Source organism: Callospermophilus lateralis, chromosome 18, assembly GCF_048772815.1.
Source record: "Callospermophilus lateralis isolate mCalLat2 chromosome 18, mCalLat2.hap1, whole genome shotgun sequence".
Classification (NCBI taxonomy): domain Eukaryota; kingdom Metazoa; phylum Chordata; class Mammalia; order Rodentia; family Sciuridae; genus Callospermophilus; species Callospermophilus lateralis.
The window spans coordinates 4,361,685-4,379,074 of NC_135322.1; the positions used below are offsets into that span (position 1 = coordinate 4,361,685).

The following is a 17,390-nucleotide window of genomic DNA, read 5'->3' on the forward strand; positions in this document are numbered from 1 at the left end:
CTAATTGATATTGAATATAAAATAAATCTTTAGAAGCAAATGGAAAGTTATAAAATAGCACTGCTTTAGAAGATAAGAGGATTGTAGAAAAGCAGAAGTAAATATGAGCTGAATTGATAGAAAAACCCCACTTACTGGCTTTAGGGACAGTTGGTGGTTCACCTATCCTCCCTATAAACACTCAGGCAGTTTCAAGGCCCCTCTCTGCACCTCATCAGAGTAGGAATTTGGACAGAGACACAACCTCATGTGCCCAAGTTCTCCACATCATGCAAAGTCATCTCAGCACCTTGCTCATAGTGTAAGGTTTCAAGAATCACCATTTGCTGCCTGCACAGCAGGGATTTACACACACTTTATGTGTTAACTAGTCATAGGAGCCTCATCAAAACCTTCTAGTGAAAATAAAAGTTTAAGTTTTCACAGTGGGAACTCTGTAGAGTGGGCAATGATAAGTCACTGCTGGAGGGACATGTGCAGCCCAGGCCTCCTGTTCCCCTGCAGGTCCCTCTGGCTTCAAATGCAGGGAACTGGCAGGATGGCAGCCAGTGATGTGGCTGTGGGAATCATCTTCCTGTCACAGACTGTGGTTGGAGTTCTGGGAAATTCCTCTCTTCTCCTCCATTACCTGGTCCTTTACTTCACTGGGTGCAGGGTAAGACACACAGACTTGATTCTTCAGCACTTGATTGTGGCCAATTCGTTAGCTCTCCTGTGTAGAGGAATTCCCCAGACAATGGCAGCTTTTGGAATGAAATATTTCACCAGTGATACTGATTGCAAGCTGCTGTTTGGTTTTCACAAGGTGGGCAGGAACGTGTCCATGTGGAGCACCTGCCTCCTGAGCATCTTTCAGGCCATAAAGATTAGTTCTGGGAACTCCAAGTGGGTTGAGCTTAAAATAAAAGCTCCCAGGTACACCATCTCCTGCATATACCTGAGCTGGGTCCTATCCCTCCTTTTAAATGTTATAAATTTTATGTACATGACTGCAAAAAAAGGGAACAAAACCATCATCAATGTAAAAGACTATGGGTACTGTTCTAGCATCCGTCATGACACAATTTCAGACTCACTGTTTGCAGTATTGCTAACCTTCCCTGATGCCCTGTGTGTGGGGCTCATGCTCTGGGCCAGCAGCTCCATGGTACTCATCCTGCACAGGCACAAGCAGAGAATGCAGCATGTTCATAAGACCAGCTCCTCAAGGTGCTCCCCTGAGTCCAGAGCCACCAAAACCATCCTCCTCCTGGTGTGCACCTTTGTCTCCTTTTACACACTTTCCTGCATCTTTCAGGTTTGTATGAGTGCTATGTACACTCCTAGCTGGTTTGTAGTAAATGCAGCTTTTATTATTGCTGGGTGTTTTCCAGCTGCCAGCCCCTTTCTGCTCATGAGCCGAGGCTACAGTGTATCTGGGCTCTGCTTTACCTGGATACAGAATAGAGGAACCTGTCATATCATGGGAAACATGTAACTTGTAAGATTTTGCACAATTAGTCTTTTTGTTCTTACACATGAAGTTATGAAAACAGTAATGCACAGTGCTATCACTTGTGAGTGGTGGTTTATAAATAGACACTTGTATATATGTGTGTTGCATGTGTATATGTGAGGATTTGAATACACGAGCATGTGTGCATGCATATAGTTGGGTTATGTTTATAGCCATTAAGCAACAGTTCTGGAAAATTATAGGTAGCAAATGGAAGTTTCTGATTTAAAATAGTACTAGTTGAAGGAATGGTAAATACTTTAACATAATATATACTTTTGATGATTTTCCTGATATTCCAGTGGATTAAGTTATTAAAACATGTGGACTCTTTTTTATTTATTACTTTTATATTTATCTCAGCTATATCTCTTGAGGAAAATACCAAAGCGAACTCTGTCAAACAATATTCATTTGTATCCAGTGAAATTAGACTTGTGTATTTCACACATTGTTGAACATAAGCGGAAGCAGTGATATACTAATGTCCTCCTTATGACATAGGTTATATCGAATTTCCTTTGTTGGTTGTTGCTGTGTTATTTTCATTGTGCACTTTTCTTCTTTTTGAAAGCTATTTATTATATGAACTTCCTTAAGACACTGGCCACGCTGACAACAGAAAACACTGGGGTAATAACATGTTTTGTTATACATATATATGTTTACACTTCTCTAATGGACAAGTTTGGAAAGTGATGCTCAATTGTTGTGGGTTGATTGCTCAGAAAACACTCTCAGCTGGAATTTTGTCCAAACTAGAAAGTTTTATTTAGTCAGCTGGTGACTGTTCCCCTGCAGGCATGACCTGAATTGTCTCTTCCAGGAACATCACCAGGTTCAAGTGTGTTGAGTTTATACAGGGAAATAACCACATCCTTGAAAAGGTAGGTTCAGGCAATGGAGCAGGACACAAGAGCTGAGAAAGCATTTAGCAGAGCAAAAACAGACAACCACATCCTGGGTTTGAGCACATTTGTCAGCATATAAAGTATAGAAAAATGATTTTTAGCATCTTAGAAACTTCTTAACATTATTTCTTTTATAACACTTGTCTCATAATCCCATTATCCTACTTATTAATATTTTATAAGCTATAATTTATAATCTCTTATCTATATTAATTAAATTCAGACCATAGCATTCCCCACTGTTTTGGGGGACTAATCAAATCATTGATTCCTCTGTATATGTTGGGACATAATTAGCCCTTAAAACCAGTAACTTTATAGATAGTATCTGTTGTTTTATATACTAAATCTGACAGTTTAGAATACATGGTCCGATTAAGAATCCTAGGAGTATTAACAGCAAAGATCTCGCTATGGCCAATAAGAAAGTGGTGAGCCATGGAGACCAAGAAAACGAATTTTGATACTAATTATTTTAGTCTTTTTGTTTGTTTGTTTAATCTTTTTTGAACCCCCAAAACAAGTTTTCTCTTATTTCCCAGGAGTGGTTAGTATAGAAACAACACATTTCTCCTAATATCCATACAGAGACCACCTTGTTTCAGAAACAGAAGGTTTCGTTCTCTTCTATTTTGTAACATTATTTCTGCCAAGAGAACCTTTATATTTGTTGGCTGACGGTTTTAATTGTGTTAAGTCTAAGTCTATGTGTCTGCTTGAGGTTTTCAAAGGTTGTTTTAGCAACTCAGACCTTATAACAATTTTTGGACCCAAATTAGCCTCCATTTTGTGACTTGACCCTATTCTCTATTTACATTGATTGTATTTTTCTCTTCTAATTTTAGGGATTTTTTACTTTTACAAAAAGGGCAACAACAGCTCTTGCTGTTTCAAGCTGAGAGGGGGTGATGTGCAGCCTGGCAAGCCATTTGGAGTCCCTTTTTATAAATTGGATTGTTCAAAGGGGTCCATGATGAAAGTCTGGTTCATGAAGAACAGGTTGTAAAGTCACATGGGCGTTGGTGGTTTTATTAGGGAAACCAAAAGTCAGGAGTCCTGAAATGACATTAATATAAAATAAATGATGCATCATTTATAACATGTAGAAATTAATATTTTTCTTCAGAAAGAGCAAGAACTGAGAAAGTGTCCCCATAACAAGGCCTCATAAAGCCTAATAAAGTCTTTATTTGGGAATGTAAACCTCTAATATTGTCAGAGTTATCAGGAATGTAAACACAACAGTTAGTTAAGTTACTTAATGTCATCTGATTTTTATAAAATATCTTTTAATTGGCATGTCCTTTGAACTTAGTGGATATCCCTTTATCTTTGTTTCTTAGAGATAGAGAATACCTGTGTAGGAGCTTAGAGATCTGAAGGCCTTAAACTAACTAAGAAATTTTAATTTGGCCAGTTTTTTTATCTTATTTATTTGGTGTGGGGGGCAGGCTCTAACATAAATGTGTATCTTAAGTTAGAGCAAACGTCCATGATTTGTAGTTTCTTGGATTTAACTGTTTTTGCTAGGTGTTTAAGATCAACATGGTCAAATGGACCTTGGTTCTACCAATTGTTAAAATCAGTTCCCCTTGGGAGTCACTCTGGGGGAACTTGTGAGCTGACTCTTAGTTTTGCTAGCACCATCTACAAGAGGATGGATTAATTTCCCACTGACCATGTGGCTTCACTTGGAAGCATCAGGCTGTCTCCTCTTTCTAATGACCTTCCTCTTCTGCAGCTTGCACACTGACTCCTTTATTTTCTATCTGTAGATGATGGCTTAATGCTTTAAATCAACTTAGGTTGTTCTAAGGCAATAATAGCAGTAGTTAAAGTTTACAAGGAAAAACTCTAAATTAACAAGAGTAAAAACATATTTAGTTTGTACATAATTTTGAACCTTGGCTAAGTTATATATTATATCCCATGTTTGAGATCACAGTAATCTTTACAATAAAAATCAATCTTTGTTCATAACATTAAATGAGCTGAAGTCTGGCCTACTTTGGAGGAATTTTAACATGTAGTAAGGTGGGAGGCAGAGCCTTAGTTCAGGTAAGATGCTGCTCTTCACAAATCTTAGGTAATGTGTTTCAGTTTTGAAGCTGATAATTTGTGTGTGTGTGTGTGTGTGTGTGTGTGTGTGTGTGTGTGAAAGAGAGTGTGTGTGTAAAAGTGGTAAAATGTTTTACAATAATAGACCAGGCTCTCATTATATTTAGAAATACCTTTAAATAAATCCCCAATGAAATTTTTCATCTGTATAAGTCTAAAATTACCATTGCAAAGAACTTTACAAAGTTCAAGAACACCAGGCTTGATAAAATGTTTTCTGAAACCTTTAACTTTAAAGATTTGTATTCCTGGAAGATATGAACACATTATATAAAGAAGAGTAAAGAATGCAATGTAATTGTTTAACTTTGAAAGAAAAATCTAGACCCTGTAATGTAGTTCAATACTTAAAATTAACAGTTGCCATTTAATTAGAGTTATAAAAACCTAGATTTCTTAAGACCGTTTGTTCTAGGAAATAAAATTTAACACAATGTTAGGAGTAAATTAATGTTTTAAGCAATCCTTGTCTTTTAACAGATTAAATTTTGGTTTTTCCAAGTAAATTAATATTGGACCTTAGGGGGGGAACTTGAATAGTTTAAAGTATTTGTGTTACATATATATATATAACCAACTGAAGTACTCACCAACCTTTTAAAGTATACCCTTTATTCATATACACCATTTATTACTTACCTAGACCTTCTTGTTGTTCACTTAGATGTATTATAATTTTATCATCTTAAGACATATTCCCTAGAAATATATATATATATATATATATATATATATATATATATATATATATCCTTTTACTTTTTTAATCTAATGACCCCTCTTTTTGTTTATTTTCTGAATTAACCATTACAAATTATTGAATTTAGATAAATTACTCCATTTTAATAAAATGAAATAATTTATGTAATTTATGGTGCTTTAATTGAAATGTAGTTGAAACCTTTAGATTCTTTAGATATAGAATTGTAGCTGTTGGGACTTTTAACTTTTAGTAACCTTGTTTTTAGTGATAAAGTAATTTTAAACTTTTTAAAAAATTTGTCATATTTATGAAAACACCAATAATACTTAAGTATATTACCTGAAGGAATTATTAAGGGTACTCAATGTTATATTTAACAGTATTTTAATTTTGTAGATTAATCAGATGTCTCTAACAAACACATTTGTGATGAGTCTCACGTATGTTAAATCTAACGTTTATTTTTTTAAATTAAGATCTCTGACAATATTCATTGAACAGCATTTCTTTCCTGTTGAAGAAAAATTTTAGAAACAATGCATATTAGACATTTTATAGACATTTTATTAACAATTGCCTACCTAGAGAAGCTTGTGAATTAGTAACCTTAGATGCCACAACCAGCACAGACAAACTAGCAGGTCTGGTGAGGGGCAATGGGAGATTGGAAGTGTTGGGATTAGCCCCAGCTCCAAAGACTAACTTCCTCATCCCCAAAGAAGAGCCGTCCAATGGTGAGCCCTGCTGGCTCACATGATCCTTACCCACCAATCAGAGCCCTGCTGGCTCACATGATCCTTACCCACCAGTCAGAGCCCTCCTGGATCACCTGATCTTACCCACCAATCAGACTAGCCCTGCTGGCTCACCTGATCCTTACCCTCCAATCAAAAAGTACCCCATGCCAACTGTCAAACCACCCCTGGCTCTATAAATATGCAGAGCTGTTCTTCAATAAATGGGCATTTGCTCCAATGACAAGCCATGTTCGTTCTTTCAGGAAGAAATAGTCACACATGCAGATCTTGAAGGTAAAACAGCTGGGATCTGGTAAAGCACTGCTTTCTGGTGGAGAAGCAGGTCCAAAGAAGTACACCAGCAATCTTTATCATATATGTCTTATTAATCAGATTAGAAACTTTATTGCAAGCTTTATTCTTAGTATTCATGAAAGTTAGAGAGTTAGCACCAATATGCAGCTATTTCCTCAGTTACATTCTACAGTGTTAGGAGCATGTTAGGAGCAGTGCGCAGCTCTCAAGAAAGTCCATTGTCTAAAGTTACTAATTCATGGTAGATTCAGGAGCAACTGGTGAACCATTGTGATTATCTTACCAAAGAAGGTCCTTCATTCCCAAGAGTTGTGTGCCTGAGAATAAGGTCAAAGATGATAAGACTTTGGCAACAGAGTCTCCCCCATGGAGAGCATTGCCATAGCAACTGGGCATTCTACACCTTTGCACAGGAACTTTCCTAGTCACCACCCATGCCACAGCCATGAAGTCATCTCAGAACCCAATCTCAAACACTGGTCTTCCAGTAACTGTCACTGACTTGGACACATTTTTATTTGTTTACCCAATTTAAATTGAACTTTTTGAATCACATGAACAAAAGGTATTTGAATTCATCTTTAAATTTTAATTTATGAGCTCATATGTCAATTTTGGTACCAAATCTAGGTACACATGCCAGTATACCAAAGAAACAAAGGCCTTTTTCTGGAATTCCTGAAAATGGAACAGGAAATATTGAAGGGGTGTACAGGACAAATGGAAGGTGCACTGACTTGGATTTGTAATAATCAGACAAAGGCAGACAACAAAACACACAGCAGGTAAGGAGACAGATTTAACCTACAGAAGATCAGACCTGAACCAGTGGACTGGTGGGCAACATCTCCCAATAGCCCAGAACTTGGGAAATAGTGCTGCCCAGCTTTCCTTGAGTCCCCAGGTGTAGATTCACACAGATCAGACCTACTGTCCAGGGAAGAACAGGCAATTCTCAGCAAAGCAATATGTGGGTTGGCAGGAGCCAATGGAGACAGTACCTGGGGCTGAGGAATGCATGTCAGGGACCTTTCCCTAGGTGGTCTCCAGCTTGCTGTGCCTCCTGGGTGTCACTGAGTGATCTTCTGGCTGCAAGAAAATGGATGTCACTATCATCTCCAAATGTTGTCTGCTGATCGCTTAGAAAATATTCTCAGTCCAAATTTTGTCCAAATTAGAGAGTTTTTTTTTAATTTAGTCAGCTGGTGACTGTTCCCCTTCAGGACCCGAATTGTCTCTGCCAGGAACATCATCAAGCCCTAGATGTGCGTATAAGAAGAAAAAAACCACATCGTTGAAAAGGTAGGTGCAGGCAAGGGAGCAGGACACAAGGGCTGAGAAAGCAGTTTGCAGAGCAAAAACAGACAACCACATCCTGGGTTCGAGCACATTTGTGGGCATATGAAGTACTGAAAAACAAGTTTTAACATCTTAGAAACAGCTTAATCAGATGTCTCTAACAAGATAACACTTATCTCATAATCCTATTATCCTACTTATTAATATTTTTTGATCTTTAATTTATAATCTCTATATTGATTAGGCTCAGACCATAACACAACAAAATTACACAAACTAAGCACACACCTTACATGCATTTGCTTTGTGGAAAAGCATTGCCCTTTGTTTCTATGAAAACTCCTCTTGCATCTCCCCACAACATTCCCCAATGTGACCAGAATATGACAGAGCATGTCATCTGCTTTGTACTGTACACAATAGAAACTGTTCTGTATGAGCCCTTTTGTATTTGATTTAGAAAATTCCATAACTTTTAAGTAATTTTATTTCCACTTGCTTTTGGCAATAAATTCAACTGCAGGAATTTCAAAGAGTTAATTTTAGCATTCCTCTCTTGATGTACTTGTACCCTGGTGTGGGTATGATTTTTGGATTTCCATAAAAATTTATGAGTTGAAACCCTCGTCTCTGGAGTCGTGTCTTGGGTGGCAGAACCTTTGAGAAGTGGAGGCAAGGAGAAGGGCCTTGGGTCCTGGGGCAGTCACCCCTGCAAGGACAAATGGTGATCTCCTGGAGTATATCAGCTCCCATGAGAATGGGTGGTCCTACAGCAAGTGCAGGTGTCTCCTCTGTCTCTCCCTCACTGTCCCACCCTGTGGTCTCTTCTGCACATGCTCCCACCATTGAGATTCCCTCTGTTATGAGGCCTTCACCAGACCTCAGCAGATGCTGGCACCATGCTCTTCAATCTGAAGAAATATGAACTGAATTAATTCCTTTTCTTTACAAAGTACCCACCCACAGGTATTGGTCACAGCAGTGGAGACAGGTGAGCACTTGGTAGGGTTTTGTGTGTGGAGCATCAAGACCAGCACTGGCTGGTAGTTTCTGCAACACGTTGTCATGATGCTTGTGTGTATCTCTGCTGGGGATGTATGCAGTGGTGCCCTTGTTGGTCATATGTTTACACCTAGATAGCTCTAGGATGTATTTCCAAACGGTTTACCAAATGCCTGCAGGAATTTCACACCACTAGTTCCTCCTGTTTTTATTATTTATAAATACGAACAAAATGCTTTTATTAACCACAACATAAAAATACCATGGATTTCTATTAGAAGTTTCCAAGGATAAATAAGGTGTTGTAAGATTGACTTTTCTCATATGCACTTTAAAGGAAAATATTACATATTATGGCTGTTCATGTTGTTATGGACTGATTTCAGATTAATATTAAAATAATAGTAAATATCACGTCACATATATTCTCCTTGATTGCCAAGACATGATTAGAAAGGTGACCATCGCCTCTGTGTGGGTGACCATCAGCAGGATCAGGACTGATTTCCTGAACATTCAGAACCATGTTTCCACTATAGACATTACCTCGGAGTCTTTATCTTGACAAGGCCAGTGCTGGCTCAGTACACCACCTGCTCAGCTGGCCTTTAGTACACACTGAAAATGTTGATGTTCTGTCCTCACCTCTCACTGCCTCACCCAGGCTAACACCCCTTCCCTTCTGAGCTGATTCATGTCCAGGCTCCTCCTTCCCCCTCTCCTGACTCCCTCAGTCCTATCAATGTCCTGGCACCACACATTTAAGGTTAGACCTGGGGTCTAATGTCCTCAGTGGGAGAGAATCCTGGGAAGACTGTGGGTAGGAGCCCCAGGACTCTGTTTCCACCAGACAATGGCTGCACAGACACAGATGTGGGATGTATGATTCTCCAGGAACTGTCTGGAGGTCACTGAGGCTTGAAACTCCAGGACACAACTTGAGTGGACCATGAAATTAATTTCAGTTTTTTTGGATCTAGGCACAGCAGCATCCACAGATCCCCACCCCACCCCCGAGTCATCAGCCATGTGTATGGACTCCTGCCACAGCCTGCCACAACCTGCCCTCACCTTGTAGAGGACAGGCTGGGCTATGGGAACCCTGTGTGTCCGCTAGGGACCTGTGGTGTCACTGCTGGTTGACAAGTTATTCTCCCAGCTGCTGATGGCAGGCAGCCAGGCCACACCCTCCCCAGGCATTACAATCTACTTTCTTTTCTCACCTGCAATTCAAAGGGCCACTGTCTCTCTTTTTCTTTTTCATTACCTGATCCCGTTTTCCCCATTCTCCATTTGTATCTCAGTCATTCTAGAGCACTTGCATATAACCTAGAATTTAGACCTTCATTGTTCAAGCACAGGGCAAGACACTGTCCCAGGTGGGGCTGAAAGACCTTCAGTTGACACCTCAGATCCACCCCATCTCTTATACCATCACCTGTGTTTTTTCACTTTCCCTATATTTGTTCCTAGCCCCAACATTTCAGCCTATTCCCTATCGATGGATGGAGTTGGAAAATATTATGCTAAGTGAAGTAAGCCAATCCCCAAAAACTAAAGTCTAAATGATTTCTCTAATTAGTGGATACTGATTTATGATTGGGGTGGGGGCACGTGGGAAGAATGGAGGATCTTTGGACTAGGCAAAGGGGAGAGTAGGGAGGAATTTTTTGGCTATAAAGATGATGGAATGAGACGGACATCATTACCCTGGGTACATTTATGATTACACAGATGGTGTATCTCTACACCATGTACAGCCAGAGAATTTCAATGTTGTGTTCCATTTTTGTATGATGAATTGAAATACATTCTGCTGTCATATACAACTAAGCACAACAAATTAAAATTATATATTTAAAAAAATTGAGGGATGAGAAATTTGAATCTGTGGTAAAAAGGAGGGCAATGGTCACAGGAACAGAGGACAAAATGGGATTGTGACTATGGACTGAAGTCACTTATGGACAGAGATGGGGAAAAGTGCTGGAGAAATAATGTTCACCAGGGATTAAAGGACAGGGGAGGAGGTGCCCATGTTTTATTTGACTCAGAGATAAAGGGAAGAGACCACACACTTCTAGGTCTGCCTAGAAGATCTGCAGATCCTCCCGACTCACACTGCAATGGAGAGCAGGTGTCAGGGTCACCACAGAGGAATTGTTCCTAGAGGCCTGATGACATCAAGGTGGGGGTGGCTTGAGGAGGGTAATCAGGATGAGTTTTCCAGGGCTCCCAGCTGCTCTGTTCTTTGACTGATTTGAACAACTCCATGGGCCCTGGCATTCAGGGCCTCTCTCTATCTGGATCTGGGCTTTCAAGGAATTTGACCTGCTGCTGAGCAGCAGAGTTGATTGCATAAGGACACAATCAGCTGATTGAGAGGGCAGTTGACCTTCCTCTAGCCAGGGCCTTCACACTATCTCAAGATGACAGATTTCCAAACCCAAATTTGTTAAATAGAAATATCCTGGGAGTTATTAGTGGTACAAGGTAGAAACAGAGGCAAAGGAGGAAGATGGCAGGGCAAGGCCAGCGAGTGACCTCTGATCCCGCCACAGCCCAGAAAGGAGGCAGTGACGCAATGGCTGACCACAGAGGTGGGTAGCAGTGTTAATGCTCTAAGAGTCATCTTTAAACACAGATATTTGAAGATTTGTCACTGGAGCAGGAAATAAGGTCAGAGATCTTGAGGTATCCTCAACTCACAGTTCAAACCAAAGCACATCACTGCCAACCCCATCGTCCTCCAGTTTTCTCCAGGGTGCGCAGCTCTGACTGTAATGTGTGCGTGGTGTAAGGCAAGATGCATTTGTTGGTTTTACTGGTGTCTTTGCATGAACTCCATCTACACCACTTGGGGGGAACAATGTCCCCTCCTACTTAGTCTTGAACTCTAGAGAAGCCCATCTTGTAAGGTGGTCTCTCTGATGCTTCTCTTGCTATTTGGGGGTCTCTTGGCCTCCTTAGCTTTCTCAACACACTGCCCTCTCAACTCCCTCCTTGCCCTGTGTCTAACTTGTCTCTCTCCAAGACCCACTACCTCTCCTTGACACTTTCTCCTTCCCAGCCACTCTGTTATAGCCTCTACTTAAATCCAGGACATCAAACACACTCATATTCACATCTCCCCCTCAAACCTGTCTGTTAACAACTCAAGATTTAAAACTTTTATGAATTTTGCAAGCTGGCGACCATCATCACTTTCTCTCATGCCAACCTCCAGGAGCCCCTTCATCCTATGAAAACATCGTCCCGGGTCTCCACAACCAATGGGCCCTGTGTCCTTAGTACCCGTTAACACTTTGCCCCTGCATGCTCAAGTCCAGCCATGTGCTGACTCCTCTGCATTTCACCACCTTTTTCTTCCTCTCCACCTTCTCTTCCCTGTTCTTTCCTCAGCTTCCCAGGAACTCACCTCTACCTTCTCCCCTTGTCCTGTTCCTGCATCCCCTTCTCTCTTGCCTTCTCCTCACACCCGTGTAGAGTCCCTGCCCAGGCACTCCACTGTCCTGACAGGTCTTGACCTGAATGGGAAATCTCATAGCGATTTTAGGACTCTTCACTGTAACCAGTGTTTCTTCAAGGTTGGATGAATTGGAAATATTGGAAATGGCTGCCTTTTGTGGTCACCACGTGATGCTCTGTAGTTAGTATTCACAGCAGGGGTGAATCTAGTGACATCAGAAGAAGTGATCTGGACTCTCAAACCATCTGGGGCTGCTACTGTCATTTCTGAGGGGCCCTTTACAGAATTATCTATTTCTTGTAAAATCTCTCCTTTCACTAATGGGATCAGTATTGGTAAAGTATATTTTCCCTGAAATTTTTTGATATTAACTGTCATTGAGTCATGCAAATGAGTGAAGATGAATTGTATATATTAAGAGGACTGATGTTCAGAATGCATTAATGCTCAGAATGCATTGTCAGCACATTCTTTTACTTGTGTCTTTTAAAATCCTTCCCAGGTGTTTAGTCTCATTCCATTTCTCCACTAACAGGTAAAATAGGGGTTCCAAGTAGGTAAATGAGGAAAAGGAAGCAACAAGTTTCTGAAAACAGGGAATGCAGTCAGTTGCCAGTCCCTCACATGTCAGACCACAGTATTTACTCTTCCCCTGCATGTGACTGTGTGACTTTAGGGATCACGGATAAGCAAAAGCACCTCCCAACACTCCTGGATCCTCATAATAGATGACAACAAAAAACTTATAATTGTTTTTGCTAAGTGTCATCTTGGGAGAAGGTTTCCAGCAGTGTCCTCAGCCCCCCAGCCTGCACACTTGTTGCTACTACAGGCACAGTGGTAATTGCAGGTCCCAGGGGAGGGGAGGTCATAGAGCCAGAGACCCATATCTCAGGAGTGGCCACCTCTCTTCAATACATGTTCCAGTCACAGAGGCCTCTGCACTGAGATCACCATCCTGCCAAAGAGAAAGAACCTGGTGAGTATTCCAATGTCAGACTAAAGAGCAGCATCTGTGAGGGAAGACCTATTTCAGGAGTCTGGGTAAATGATCACATCTGAAAACAGGATTCCCTGTTGCACCTGGTTGAAGGCCAGAGCCACACTGAGAGTAGAGAAATTCCTAAGGAGTGAATTCAGGCAGGGAAGGGCAGTGAGTTCCTAGGACCTATAGCCATACCTGAGGGCGCTTAGTGGAGGGTAAGTGATTCTCACTGATAGGGACTGCTGAGTAGACTATACCAATTTTCAAGATGCATTTGAAATCAGTCTCCTGAATTCTATGCTAACTTCTCTGGATTTCTAGAACAGGACTTACAATATCTCCAAGCCTGTTGTTGGAGTCATAAGAGCTTACAGGAATCCTCCAGTACCGTGTAGAAAGGGATGTGAATGGTGAGCTTGAGTAAGACCTTATTTCTAAGTCTGGGCATGGTGCAGCTTTTGGAGACAATCATTGTACCAGTTCTGAAACCATCCACTAACAGGTAAAATAGGGGTTTCAAGTAGGTAAATGAGGAAAAGGAAGCAACAAGTTTCTGAAAACAGGGAATGCAGTCAGTTGCCAGTCCCTCAGATGTCAGACCACAATATTTTTGAGGATATTTACCTCTTACAGTGTTAAGAAACTTATAAAGAAAATTGAATATAATAATTGCAGTTATATCTTGTTTTACCTGTTTGAAAATATCCTCCTCATTGTGTCAAATGCACCACCTGGTTTAGGAATTTCATTGTGGAGTATGGTATGAGTGTGTAGGGATAGATGGCAAACCTCTTCACCTTCGTATCAATTTTTCTACAAGCCTAAAATTGCTCTAAACAATAGATCTATTGAATTAATAGATATGAATGATAACTAAAAATCTGCTCAATATTTTGAATGCATAAAATCTCATGCTGTATTCATGCCAGTGTGTCTCTGTGGCTCCTGTTTTAATATCAGTCACTGATATTGATTCCTTGCTAACAGTTTTACTGAACTCAGGTGTTAAGACATTTCAGTGTGTGTCCTCTTAAATCAGCATCGATGCCATTACTACACTAGTGTTGATGTATGACAAAGCATAAGACATAACATGGAGAAACAATTCTTGTGACAGATGTTGTTGCCTTTGTATTCCTCACCCAAAGCCAAGTGAGCCCTGTGGTCACTGTCCTGACATGGAGCCAGGACTGTCTCCCTGCATATAATGCACCATGGAACAGGTGCCTTCTGTAACAATAAAAGCTTAAAATACACCAAATCAGAAGTTACTAGGAATTCAGGAAAAAAAAAGCTAAACACAGGAGTGGATTGTTTGAAGAACCCCACTCACCACTGTTAAGGAGGCCTGCAGGTTCCCAGTACTGACTCTTACCACTCAGCCAGGCTCATGTCCCCTCCACTCCCCTAACCAGAGCAAGATTTTAGACAGATGTTTAGCTTCTACGTGACAAAGTTCTCCCGGTCATTATGCAAAGTCATCTCAGCACTTGCCTCAATTCTTTTTTTTTTGTTGGTCATTGTAATTATACAACAGTGGAATTTGTTATAATATATGTGCACACAATAAAACAGTATGATTTGACCAATATTATTTCTCAGTACCTGCCCTTTTCTTCCCCTCCCTCTCCATGATTCCCTTCTTCAATTCTACTGGTTTCCCTTGTATTTTTTCAAATTTGTTGTAATTAGTTATAGTGACAGTAGAATTCATTTTGACACATTGAACTCAAATGCAGCACACTTTCTCATTCCTCTGGCTGTCCATGGTGCAGAGCCACCCAAGTAGTGTGATCATACATGTATAGAAGGTAATAATGTCTGTCTCATACTTCTGTCCTTCCCACCCTCACAGCCCCACCCCTCCCCTCACTCCCCTCTGCACAAACCAAAGTTCCTTCATTCTTCCCTAACCCTCTCCCCACTATGGATCAGCATCCTCTCTGATCAGAGAGAACAATAGGCCTTTGGTTTTGGGGGATTGGCTTATTTCACTTAGCATGAACTTCTCCAGTTCCATCCATTTACCTGCAAATGCCATAATTTCATTTTTCTTTAAGGCTGAGTAATATTTCATTGAGTATATATACCACATTTTACTTTTCCATTTATCTGTTGAAGGGCACATAGATTGGTTCCATAGTTCAGCTATTGTGAATTGAGCTGCTATAAATATTGATGTGACGGTTCACTGTAGTAAGCTGATTTTAATTTTTAGGGGTATAAAGTAAGGAGTGAGATGGCTGGGTTAAGTGATGGTTTCCTTCCTGAGTTTTATGAGGAATCTCCATACTGCTGTCCATAGTCCCAAAAGCAATGTATGACTGTACTCCCCGCCCCCATCCTTGCCAAAACTTATTATTGATTGTATTCTTGGTACTTGTCATTCTGACTGGAGTGAGGTGAAATCTTAGAGTAGAATATTTAATAATTCACTAGTCCTGTTTTCATGCTTCAATAAAATTCCACCAAACCTCATTAAAACCTGCCAGTAAAAGGAGGGCATGCAATATTTACAGTGGGAACACAGGAGAATGGGAATTGCTGGGTTTTGGTTGACAGGACACAGCAGTCCAGGCCTCCTGTTCCCCTGCAGGAAACTCTGGATGGGACAGCAGGGAACTGGCAGGATGGCAGCCAGTGATGTGGCTGTAGGAATCATCTTCTTGTTACAGACTGTAGTTGGAACTCTGGGTAATTCCTCTCTTCTCCTCCATTACCTGGTCCTTTACTTCACTGGGTGCAGGGTAAGACACACAGACTTGATTCTTCAGCACTTGATTGTGGCCAACTTGTTAGCTCTCCTGTGTAGAGGAGTTCCCCAGACAGTGGCAGCTTTTGGAGTGAAAGGTTTCCTGAATGATTTTGGATGCAAGCTGCTTTTCTATCTTCAGAGGGTGGGCAGGGGGGTGTCCATTGGCAGCACCTGCCTTCTGAGTGTCTTCCAGGCCATCAAGATTAGTCCTGAGAATTCCAGCTGTTCAGAGCTAAAAGTGAAAGCTCCCAAATACATTGGTTTCTGCATATACCTGAGCTGGATTCTGTACCTGCTTGTAAGTATTATGATTATTTCACAAATGACTGGAAAAAGGAGCAACAATAATATCACAAGCATGAAAGATTTTGGATACTGTTCTGCTGTTCATCCTGACAAAATCTTACAGTCACTGTATGTGGCATTGCTAACATTTCCTGATGCTCTGTGTGTGGGGCTCATGCTCTGGGCCAGCAGCTCCATGGTGCTCATCCTATACAGGCACAAGCAGAGAATGCAGCACATTCATAAGATCAGCTCCCTCAGGTCCTCCCCTGAGTCCAGAGCCACCAAAACCATCCTCATCCTGGTGAGCAACTTTGTGTTTTTTTACACACTTTCCTGCATCTTTCAGGTTTGTGTGATTGTTATTTATAATCCCCACTGGCTGCTGGTAAAGATGGCTGCAATAGTTTCTGGGGGTTTCCCAGCTCTCAGCCCCTTTCTGCTGATGAGAAGGGACTCCAGTGCATACAGGCTTGGTCTCTCTTGGATAAGGAACAGGAAAAACCCTGATTTCAGGAGGAACGTGTAAATTGTAGGCTTTTCCACAATTCTTACATGTTTCTTCATTTGTACCCCCAAATGGAAAGAAGAGTGATACAGTCACATCTTGGAGAATGATAATCAACACACATGTGCTTTTTTATTATAGCGTGTGCATGTGTGTGTGTGTGTGTGTGTGTGTGTGTGTGTGTACATGAGTATGGGCACATGTATACCACTTAGAATTGGCTTTATTCTCCATCCAACAATATTTTAGGAAAAGTAGATGTAATAAATATAAATTTTAGATTCCATGTAACCATTATAATAACAGCTAAATTCTTCAGCATAAAATATACTTTATTTTCCTGCTATTCTGGTTAATTAACTTGTGAAAACTAGTGACACATATTTTTCATTTATCTACATATTATGGTTATGTTTCAGCTGTGTCTTTTGAAGGAAATATCAAAGTGAACACTATCAAATGTTTGTCTTTTGCAATGAAATGAGACATATATTTCATGTAATCTTGGACATGATAGGAATCAAAGGTCTATTGATGTCCTCTTTATTAAACAGCTTATATTGGATTTATTGATTTCTGTGCTGTTACTTTTACAATGCAGTATTTCTTCTTTTCAAAGCTAATAAGAATTTAATCTTTATTTAGTTTTCACCTTGGTCATTTAAAACACTGGGTACTAATAAATTTTATTTTACTAAATATTATTGAATTAGTGATATGTGTCTTTGAAACATTTGTATCTATGGGATGGCATGAATTTCTAATAAAATTTCACAAACTGAATACACCTTTCCAAGAAGCTGCTACA

General features: G+C 40.3%; 2 protein-coding genes across 2 annotated transcripts; both read left to right on the forward strand.

Annotated features, from left to right (window-relative positions):
* Positions 1 to 538: 538 nt before the first annotated feature.
* Positions 539 to 1,477, forward strand: LOC143384232 (vomeronasal type-1 receptor 4-like). Its single transcript, XM_076839283.2, has one exon. The coding sequence runs from the start codon at positions 539 to 541 to the stop codon at positions 1,475 to 1,477; it is 939 nt and encodes a 312-aa protein (XP_076695398.2).
* Positions 1,478 to 15,664: 14,187 nt separating this feature from the next.
* LOC143383746 (vomeronasal type-1 receptor 4-like) lies at positions 15,665 to 16,603 on the forward strand. Its single transcript, XM_076838645.1, has one exon. It carries the CDS (start codon positions 15,665 to 15,667, stop codon positions 16,601 to 16,603), a length of 939 nt encoding a protein of 312 aa, XP_076694760.1.
* Positions 16,604 to 17,390: the final 787 nt, after the last annotated feature.